The 10,734-nt window shown below is 37.9% G+C and overlaps 1 protein-coding gene across 6 annotated transcripts in view; it reads right to left on the reverse strand.

The window, feature by feature from the left end:
* The window catches only part of LOC108400924 (sestrin-3-like), an 85,995-nt gene extending 75,275 nt beyond the window's left edge, over positions 1-10,720 (reverse strand). For 5 of the 6 annotated variants that reach the window (XR_012121997.1, XR_012121998.1, XM_037003662.2 and 2 more), the window contains exon 1: positions 10,320-10,720. Coding sequence is in view for 3 of the 6 variants with exons in the window: in XM_037003662.2 (XP_036859557.2) it covers positions 10,320-10,574 (255 nt within the window). In the remaining 3 variants the exon portion in view is untranslated. Of the gene's footprint in view, positions 1-986; positions 1,142-3,200; positions 3,266-10,319 lie in introns of all 6 variants that reach the window. The other variant, XR_012121999.1, reaches the window with a different exon arrangement.
* Between the last annotated feature and the right edge of the window lie 14 nt (positions 10,721-10,734).

The following is a 10,734-nucleotide window of genomic DNA, read 5'->3' on the forward strand; positions in this document are numbered from 1 at the left end:
ATTTAAGAGTTCATGCTAATCTTGGGTGTTTAACAACGAAATCTGCCTAAAAAGTATTACAGCCTAGACTTTGTAGTTTTTTTTAATAGCTACACAATATAAAACAGCATCTCACAAGATCATTAACTATATAGGTCATACTTTATTAAAAAAGAAGACTACAACACAAATAGGTATTTTGCCACCCCAGCTGAGCATTAACAAATTTCAGTTACATTATACAAAAAAGTTTTGATAAAAATCAAAGAATTCGAATGTTACTTGGGGTTTAGTGCCAAGGTACCTTTAGGTTAGATGATTTTGTTTTAGTTCTTTTTTTTAGTGGATTAAATTCACTGGGCTTCTTTTCCCTTATTAATTTACAGAAGAAAAAGAATTAAGAGATACAAGTTAAATTCCTAATTTCATATAAAAGGAAATTTTCTGAGGAATTAAAATTGATTATTTTTTCATTCCTATTACCTTAGAGACAACAGGGGTAGGTAAAAAAAAATATGCCACCCAGCTTGAGATGCACTGTGCTGGGCTAGAGCCTCAGCACAAAGCGAACAAGGGAGAGCCAGCTGGGTGCTGGCCCTTGGTCATCCCAGAGCCCTGATTATCACCCAAACTTTATCTTTCTTCATGTCAACTACCTGAAAGTTGGATGGAACTGAATTAACACAGTTTTCCTACTAGACACAATAACCGAATATAGTTTTGGAGTGAACATATTAAAAAATATTTTCAGTCAAAAAATTATTACTTGTTTTTGGTGTTAAGTATACAACGTAGGAAAAATAACCCACAGTGGAGCAGTTATTTAGATTTCAGGATGTATTTTCCCCTGGAAACAATGTTATACCAAATAGCTAGGTTTCCATGATAATCTGTAAGTGTCTACTGAATATACCTGTAATATGAACAGTACTTTGTAACTTTACTAGATCTTACTGTGTTTCTATGGCAAACTCTTGAGAGTTATAATTTCCAAATAGCAGCCCTACCTTCCCACAAATCTCTCTCCCCAGCATAAGCCCAAACTCTTTGTAGGACTGGGAACTCTCCTGGAGACACAGCACTGCAGGGGACGGAGGCAGGGGGTGCCAGGGAGGGATAGCAGTTCCAGGGGTTCTTCACCTCCTTTTGCCATCATTTTTGCCTTTACATAGAAAACCAAAATGGGGGAAATGAGTTCATGTTATTTCTTATCATTGTAAATAATTATTTTCTATTGTAAAAAATTTACCAAAAAAACAAGAACCTTTCTTACAGGTCCTATTCAGGAGATGCAATACTTAAACTCAAAACGTTTCTTGACAGTGTCCTTTCTCACAACTATTACAGCAGCATTGAATGAACCAACATTAATGAATTAACGAATGACTGGTTGGTAAAAGGAGTAGGTTAAGCTGGCTGGGAAAATAGGGGAAATATATCCTGGGATTAGGAAAGAATAGTCACATACTTAACAACAGATTGACACAGATACAAGAGCTAACTAGAGAGTTCAAAACTGTTCAATGAGAGCTTCACTTTGTTTCTTAATTAAATCTCATAAAGGTAAGAAAATTTTGCATTTCTATTGTAAAAATATAGAAAATACCTAAATTTGAAATCACTCCTACGCATCTCTTGAGTAATCAAGTCCTATTAAATTTCATTAATTTACATTTTATAAGAGTCTTTGCTTAAAGAAAACATGGAAGGAAATTCAGTGTTTGCACTTGTAAGCCAGGCTTTGGGGCTGGACTTGGTCTCAAGTCCTGAGTTGCCGTTTAATGATATGATGACCTTAAGCAAGTAACTAAAACTCTCTGATCCCTAGTTTTTTCAACCATAAAGTATGAGTAATAATTCTTCATAGGTTCATTGTCATGATTAAATGTGATACATAGATAGGGCTTAAATAGCAAGTTGATGGCACATAGGTGATATTCAACAGAAGCTACTATTGTTATTGATATTATAAGATGCATTTCAAAACTTAAGAGTTACAGTCTCAAATAATTACAATAATCTTCTGCAAAATCCAGCTTTAGTTACCCCTAAGGTGAATCTGACCTTTCTAAATATTCAGCATCTTTCTATAGCTGGGAAGATTTCATTTCTTCAACTGACTACTGCCAACTTTGAAACACAGCAAGCTATAAAAATAATACGTGTCTAGAAATGAGAAGATATACCACCACTACAAGTAGCTATTAATTGTAGAGAAAATAAGTCTTATTCAAATATATATTTTATATTTCAAGAAATCTCTGGTGCAAGAAATAATATGGCCCTAAACCAGCTACTTTTATACTTGCTCATACTTACTCACTTATAATATGTTCAATTAAATTCTTTACGAAAATGCCTGTCATTCCTTATTAGAAGCTTTGAGCAGCAAAATGCAAGGCATTTCAACCCACCACTGAATATCCTTATAATAGCCATGTTTCCCTCAAGGGGTGGTCAATATCCTGGCCCACAGACAATGACTCACTTCCAGGGCATCTAAAAAGTAAAGACTAGCTAAGGGGTAGCTCAGGCCTAGGAACAATTCTCTGGTTCAGTTAGTTACCAGAGGAGTGTCTGCCGGCCAAAGACATCAGAGCTGGCTTGGGGAGACTGCCAGAGTGAGGCATCCTGGCGGGAGCCGGGAGAAGAAAAGACTTAGCCAGGATTCTATGGTGACACGAATCTTAACTGGTGGCCTACAGAGCATGTTGGAAGCTTGAAGGTATGCCCTTAACCACTCTAAAACAACCATCCATCACAGAACACTAGCAGTTGCCAGGAGGTGGAACACATGTCCATACCAAAGCAATAGCCCTTTTACATTGTTGAGAAGGACCAACAGCTAAGGCCAGTGTCCTGACCCTCCTGGCGGACTAACATTCTTGCTCCCTATCAGAACTCCCACCAAAATGTGGTATGATATTTAACTGAAACAAAGACAACAAAATAATCTCTTGCTACAGAACCTCTCAAAGAATTCCTTATAAAGAGAACAAAATATGGCTGTAAAGAACAACATGTCAGACAAACATCAAACATATTTTGGAAAGTGAAAAAGTTCTCATTTTATTAGGTTATACTATGTGCAATATTAATATATTACCAATATGTATAAAAGCAATATATCTTTAAATCAAAATATTATTTAGCTAAAGATAAACTTTCCATTAACCAGATCCATAAAGAGGCAACCCAGAAGGGGAAAAAGATGTACGTACATTGTTCATTATAATTCAATGTTCTATGTGCAATACATGCAGTAGACACGGGTGGCACGGCAGTCCTGAGGACAGAGGGAAAAGGAAAAGAGTTTGAAGTTCAGGGAAGGCTTTTTGGAGATGTCACAGGAGTTTTTAAGAAAATTTTGAAAGACAAAAAGGAATTCTACATGCTTACTATGGATTTAGATGGTGTAGAATATTTATTTTTAAAGAGTTTACACTGCATCCCTTGTAGGTTTAAGGTATCTGTTACCAGACACATGACTATACATCTTGACCTAGCAATACATACAGAGGGAGAAACCTGTCCTCACTACCCTCAGTGATGGCCAAGGGGCAATTTACATACTGGCAGTTATTTGTAGGTCTCATGAGATACACTCGGAGTAGATGAATCCTTACGCCCATGCCTCCAAGACCACACCGAAGTGCAGGCAGTGGTCTGCCCTGGCTTGTGTGCACAGTGCAGCCTCCGCCCTGCCCCCACCCCAACGAGACGAAAATGCCTGGTACCTCTGAGGGCTGCACTAGGTAGGGACACCCGCATCCAGAGCTGTCCTATCGCCAGTCTACAGTGGTGGTTTTCTTTTTCCGTATCATCGGTGGTCTACATTGATACTTCTTTCTTGTCCCTTCTTCTTCTGTTGCTTCTCCCACACTACTCAGCTTTCAGGAAAAAAAGGCCAAGCAGGCTACTCAGGCCTTTCTTTCCTTTTCAGCCAAGAACCAACCAATTAAAGCACAACGGACGAAATCTTTGGATCTGACCATTTTTCACTTGTTGCACAGTACTAAGGAGAATATTCTTTTTTTTCCCCCTCCCTGGTTTTTACCAAGTGAAGAGATATTCACAAAAATTAGAGAAAAAAGCATCCCCTAGTTAGCCTAAGTCTTCCTGTGGTAACAGAGAAGCTTCTAGGATGTCACTGAAAAAGTGCTAGACAGCATCTGCAAGGGAATCCACACAGAACATAGATGCCTGGGGTGGACTTCTCCACATTTTGTTAGTAGTATTACCTTTGTATCTTCCCAAAGACACTCCTGAGAGTTGCATTTATATGTATTATCTACAGTGCTTTCAGGAACTCTGGTTTGTGTGTGTTGTAACTGACCATATTATTGACTGTATCACCATATGATTTCAGTTCTATGTGGAACCTAAAAAAATAAAACAAATGAACAGATAAAAGAGATAAACTCATACAGACACAGAGAACAGACTGTGGTTGCCATAGGAGAAGGGGGATGGGAAGATGGGTGAAATAGGTGATGGGGGAAAAATAGTAAGAATTTTGGTACCTTGATCTAGGTGATGGTTACATGAGTTCCTACCTATGCACTTTATTGTATCCCAATACAAATAAAAATTTACTGTATTTGAAATTAAAACAGAAAAATTTTAATGACTTCATTTAAATAAATCCATTACATGTTAGCATCACTTATTTTTATGAAAACAACTATTTTTCAGAACAAAAAACAGTGAGAAGAGTGAAGTTTATGTTTTTGCAAATCTTAGTGTCTGTTTAATATAAGCCAGTTAATTTCATATCTGCTTCTGCATTCAATTTGTGATACATTTTGGTGAAAGAATGTGAGGAAAACCTGGCCTCACACAGATACAGTTGGAAAATGAAAGAGATATTGTAAATATTCTTCTCTGATATCACACCAATACTTGTGAAGTAAAGCTTCTTAAAGGTGAAGTGTTCAAAATGCAATGTGGAATCTGAAGGAATTCTACATGCTTACTATGGATTTAGATGGTGCAGAATATTTAATTTTAAAGAGTTTACACTGCATCCAACTGTAGGTTTAAGGTAACTCTTACCAGACACATGACTACATGTGTATAAGAAACTCTATTTTATTAAAGTCTATGTGGCTAGTTTGTACTCTGAATGACTCTTTTGCCAATGCAGGATTTTGATAAACATTTTCTCAAAAACGGAGTGAAGTGATCCTGAAAATTCAAGGAAAACAACTGACAATATTCAGTGCCACTTACAGAAAGAATTTGCCAGATGGAGAGTTTTAGGTATCTACAGGCATTCCACAAATGCTAAAACTGGGTATGGGAGGGAAATAAAACTATTCCCTGGCAGCTTCAATACTGCAGGGGACAATTAAAATACAGTTCTGTTTATTACAGAGGCAGTACTAAGAATTAAATGGACTTCCTACTAGTTGTATGACAGAAGCCATGCCACTTAAATTTTCTGGTTGAATCAACAGAGAATGGGAAGGCACTCTAAAAAATGTGAAAGCCTAGACCAACTTGATTTATAACCCAATCCCTTCAAACGAGAAAAAAAGATAAGGATAAATAGGGAGAAAAGAGTAAGAGACTACTACTCCCATAATTCTCCTCCTAAGTTAAAATAACTAAAAATTCTTCGTTTTATCCAGATTTGCACCAGTTTCTATTAAGTACACTCATCCTTAACTCTTCATCTTTCAAACCAAATACTAATTTCCTTTATCTGCTAAAGTGTCCAAAAGGAAATTTCATTTTATTTAATTATTGGAAAAACCCAAAGCAACACACTGAATTACTATTTAAGAGGGGATGGGGTAGATACAAAACTCATGCAAACCAAAAATCAGTGTGTTGATAGTCCTAACTAAAAGCTTAATATCTTCACCTCTCATTTATAGGCAATAATTTAAAAGGACAAAAAAATTAAGACTAAACAAATTACTCAGTATGTATTGAAATATATTGCCACAACATACAAAGAATGAAGGTACTCTGGGAAAAGAGAAAATTAACAGGCCTGTCTTTTTCTTATACATAGTTGTATTTTATAGTTTACAAAGTACTTGAATACACATTACAAGAGCTATGCATCAACCTATAGGTAGAAATTATCTGCAATTTACAGAAAAAAACTAGGCTTCAAGGAATTTAACTCACTTGCCCCAAATTGAAAGACCCATCAAAAGCCTCACTATGAGCACAATCTGGTGGTTTCCAGTATCACTGCATTAGCAGTAATGTTTTAGAAGTTTTGGTAGGGGTGGAAGCAGCAGAATATTTTAGTTACAAAGTAATAATTACTAATAACAATAAATTTGTTTTCTTGCAAGTAAAAAACTAACTTGAATACCTATATATAGATGTACAGAGAAGAATTTTTTTTAAAGGTCAGGCCCTTCAAAATCAATGATGATCTTTCTCATCAATTCCATATAAACAAAAAAGTTCAAATATATGTACAAAGCTAGAAGAACAAGTTTTAATTCAAGGCCTGAACAATAATATTGTAACAAAAAATAACTTTTTAAACAATTTGTTAAAGTTTGGTAAAACATTTTGGGTATTTTTAAACTATAATTTAAAATAATTTACTATGTACTTAAAAATGTAATCCAACTCAAGCATTTTTAGACACTGAAAGTTTAAGTTTCTATTAAAAGCAGCTTGAAAATCAGTGCATAATGGTTTGCTCTCATAAATTAACTATTTGATCTCTGCTTAGTTCATTTAATACCAAATTAAGTAAAAAACTGCTTTCTGAAATAAAAAATATGTATATAAGAAATCTAATTAACCAAGGAGAATATAGCTAAGTAACTCAAGTCAAAAGAATTCCATTCTACTGATTGAACCATATAAATTCTCTATTAACTGACAATTTTGACTATAAAAATGAGGTTCATATGGTTCAACGAATATTTCCCACTTTATTTTCAGTGTCTTCTCTTCTGAAACCATGAAAATATCACAGTAAGTGACTATATAAGCAAACTGGAAAAGTGCAAGAGCCAACAAAGCTATATCACTAGAGCCACCTAAACATACTAATAATTTTTAAAATTAAGTTAATAATGCAGGTTTTCTTCACTCCATTATCTCCCAGCTGCTCAATACTCAAAGGACACTGTAATGTGTGTAATGTGCTACCTCTTGTTTCAGAGGTAAGTGGGCAGTTACTTACCTTTCTTAATGCAGTTTGGCACTACACTTTGAAATGCATCTAGTTTTCACTGGAATTTCTTCAAGTAAAATGTATTCCACTTCAAAACTCATTAACTTTTCCAAAGTAAATAGAAGCATTTCCTCTTTTATTAAAAATGTTATTGAATTATTTCAGTGGTAACAGCAGTTGGGCTTACTAGGAGTTACAGATCTGAGGACAGTTTTGTTCATTTGTTCCCCTATACAGTTTACCTCTCCATTCTTTTTACTGATTTAAGATTACCAAATCAGGTATATCCAATAGTTTAAGAAGTCTCTTTGTCCGTCCCTTCCCTGTCTCTGACCCGCAGATGAGGGAAGAGACGTGATGATTCATCGAAGGCCTGAAAGGACCAGCCAGGGGACTCAAGGCGAGACAGCACAAGAGTGGTGCTGAGAGGGCACCTGTCATATTTATTAATTAAATGGTTGTTAACAACAATAAGATTCTGTATAGGGGACTCCATGCACAATCATTAATCAAGTTCAACTCTCAACAGTTTTCAACCTTCTGAAACACAACGAACAAGTTCTCATGGTGAACAATTTCTTACATAGGAAACAATGCAAGAGCGCTAAGTATCACAGAAACTGTTTCTGTTGTGCCTACTGTTTCTGTCTTGACTACGAATCATGAACTATAAACAATCAAGGCATATACTTTAGATTTTTATACTTTATATATGAATTCCCCACCTCTCTTTATTTTGGCAGACACTGAATCAAAATTGTCAGGGCACTTCTAGGAATAAATGTGATTCTCATACAATATACAATTCAATTTTCACATATTGAGTTAAACTAAATTTTTCATTTGAAGGTGAATTAGTTCCTTTTGAAGTTCTCCCCAAAGTCAACAAATTAAGCCACTTAGAGAAAAAGGTTTTATGCCTCATATAAAGGTGTGACTCTTCCCCTATCATTAATGAAGATTATAACAGCAAAGAGTAATTCACAGTGGGTATGCATGAGTTTCATTCTTCCATTTATGAACTACACTGAGCTAAAATTCAAAATGCTCTGACTCATTTGGTTATTACTGAACAGTTTGTTAAATGAAAAACACAGATAAATTCACAGAATCGCATTTTGGGAGTTATAGAAGAATTTTAGAGTTACATACTTTCTAACAAAAAGGAAATACGAGAAAAAATTTTTATTAGAAAAAAACTCTAACATGCTACTTTTAGAATGAAGAATTTAAAACCGCTAAACACTTGGTATCTTTTAAGAGCACTTAAGAATGGCACTCTTAAAAAGCTACAAATGTTGACAAGTCATGTCATACCTGGCTCAAATAATCCCATTCTCACCTAAAATAATTATTTCATGCTACTGTGTGAATCAATGTTAAATACCCTGGAGTAACTAAAAACTGGAATACTGGCAGAGGTGTGCATAGCAATTATAAAATATGAAAATGGTGAATATCCATTTTCCATATACCTTTCTTTCAATAATGGTAGAAATGAGGATGTTCTTTCTAGGTGAATATAAACAGTTTCTTAAAAGCTAAGAGATATAAAGAAAGCTAGCAAAATATGATGGATCCATAACCATGGTTATCTCAAAACTAAGACAAAATAGATTTTGAAGCCTAATATCACCTCCAAACACTGGCCTACCGAATTGCCAGAGACATTAAAAAAAAAAGTCAATATAATTCTTTTTTTCTTTATTCAGTTAAAAAAAAGAAACCTAGATGTTACTTTATCAGGCTTGACTTTAAGCAAACATCTCAACACTCTCCATGTTAAATATATAACTTAATCACTTTTAAAGTTAGGAAATAATAGTAATCATTATTTTTTAAAAAGCTGAGTTCAAGAGACAGACATCTGACCCGGAAGTTAACATTCAACTAAGCTGATCTGCCCTTCTGATCCATTACATTTCTCATAAGCTGCCCTACAATCAGCTGAGCAAAAGTATCAACTGTAATTTGATCCCAGAGTTTATGGAAAAAAATAACTACACATACTCAACATACACATTTAATAAAAACAATTTCAAGAAAAATATACCCAATAAACACACTTTAAGGCACATTTAACTGTTCGATCAACTTCAAATCTGCAATCTCTTTGCTTTCTTCAGGCTCTCAAATAGGAAAGAAAAAAAAAAAGGCAGCCCTACTGCAGGGAAACGAGGCTTGAAAAACAACTTTGATTGGCACTTGGCCTGACCCACAGAAGAAGAAAAATAGTTTTTGGACAAAGAGCGCAAATATTTGGGCTTGCTTATTTACGTGTTTTCTTTCTATGTTTAATATACACAGAACAACCCCAACTGAACTGTATTTAGAGAAATTGACTAAGAACGGTGCGTATTCATTTCAGTCTTCCAGTCCCGGTGCATTTGTCCAGCTCAGCAATTTTAATTCATTTGTATTGGACAAGCAGCAGTGCCTCAACTAATGTTTCCATTTTGTGAAATGCAAAGACAGAGTTTGGATAAAAATAAACCGATTATATTACCGAGTGGCGGCTGTTAATATCTGATAAAGCTTTTATCGGTCTTAAGAGAAATCTTTTCATTCCCTCCCCGCCACCACCACCACCCACAACACTCAGCGGAGCGATGAAGCCAAGCAAAAGGAACAATATCGGAGTGAACTTCCATCAGCCCCTGGAAAGCAGTCGGCAGCCCGCACGCTGATTCCTGCGGACTAACACGAGCCGGCGTGGGGTTCCAAAGAGCGGTGACCGGTCCTCCCTCCACTCCGAGCCCTGCGGAGCCGCGGGGTAGGACGGCATCACGTGGGCGTGAAAGCCGCCTCTCCAGTTCCTTTCCGACCCGGACTGCAGGCACAGGCCGGCCGCCGGACGAGCGCAGAGCGGGGCAACCCCGGACGCTCCGCTCCCACGCCGGCCGCCGCCAGCAGCCCGCGAAGGTCCGGCCCGCCACCCACTCCTACCCCGCCCGCGGCCCACGCAGTTCTCCAAAGAAGAAATTCAGATGGCCGTTGTGGGGCGAGGCCGGTGAACCCCGCTTAGCCGCCCGCACAGCTGCCTTCCCGCGACGCTGCGCCCGACAGCCACCAGGCTCCGCCGCTGCCCGCAGCTCCCGAGCTCCCTCGCCGCCAACCACGAACCCACCGCCCTTTCCGCCCCACATGGACAAGGAAGACAATCCGCCAGCCTCCTGTCACTCACGTTGGCCGAGGTCCCACCGAGCGACCTCCGCACTTCACACAGACACCACGACGACTCGCGACTCCCAAAAACCCCTGCGCCGAAGCCCAAGACACGGAAGTAAACCCGGGCTCTTCCAACGCATGTCATAGGCGGAGGCAGCCACCAATCCACGGAAGCCGAGGTGTACGTTGGCGTGACGACGGTTGGGTCCGAGCCTAGACGTTCGAGAGGCCGGGCTTTTGAAGTCAGTGCTTTAGAGAAGTCTCTGAGCATGGTTGTGTACCTAAAGGTCTCTTCCGTCTTATCCTTCTCCCACCCCCTCCTGGACCCTTTCGTGGACAGAAAGCTCCGGTTAGCCGACTCCACATCCCCGACCAGCGACAGAGAGCGTAGTAAAGGATTGCACCCAACTGAAAGAGATCCACCGGCTCCT

The sequence above is a fragment of the Manis javanica genome, chromosome 10 (assembly GCF_040802235.1).
Source record: "Manis javanica isolate MJ-LG chromosome 10, MJ_LKY, whole genome shotgun sequence".
NCBI classification, from domain to species: domain Eukaryota; kingdom Metazoa; phylum Chordata; class Mammalia; order Pholidota; family Manidae; genus Manis; species Manis javanica.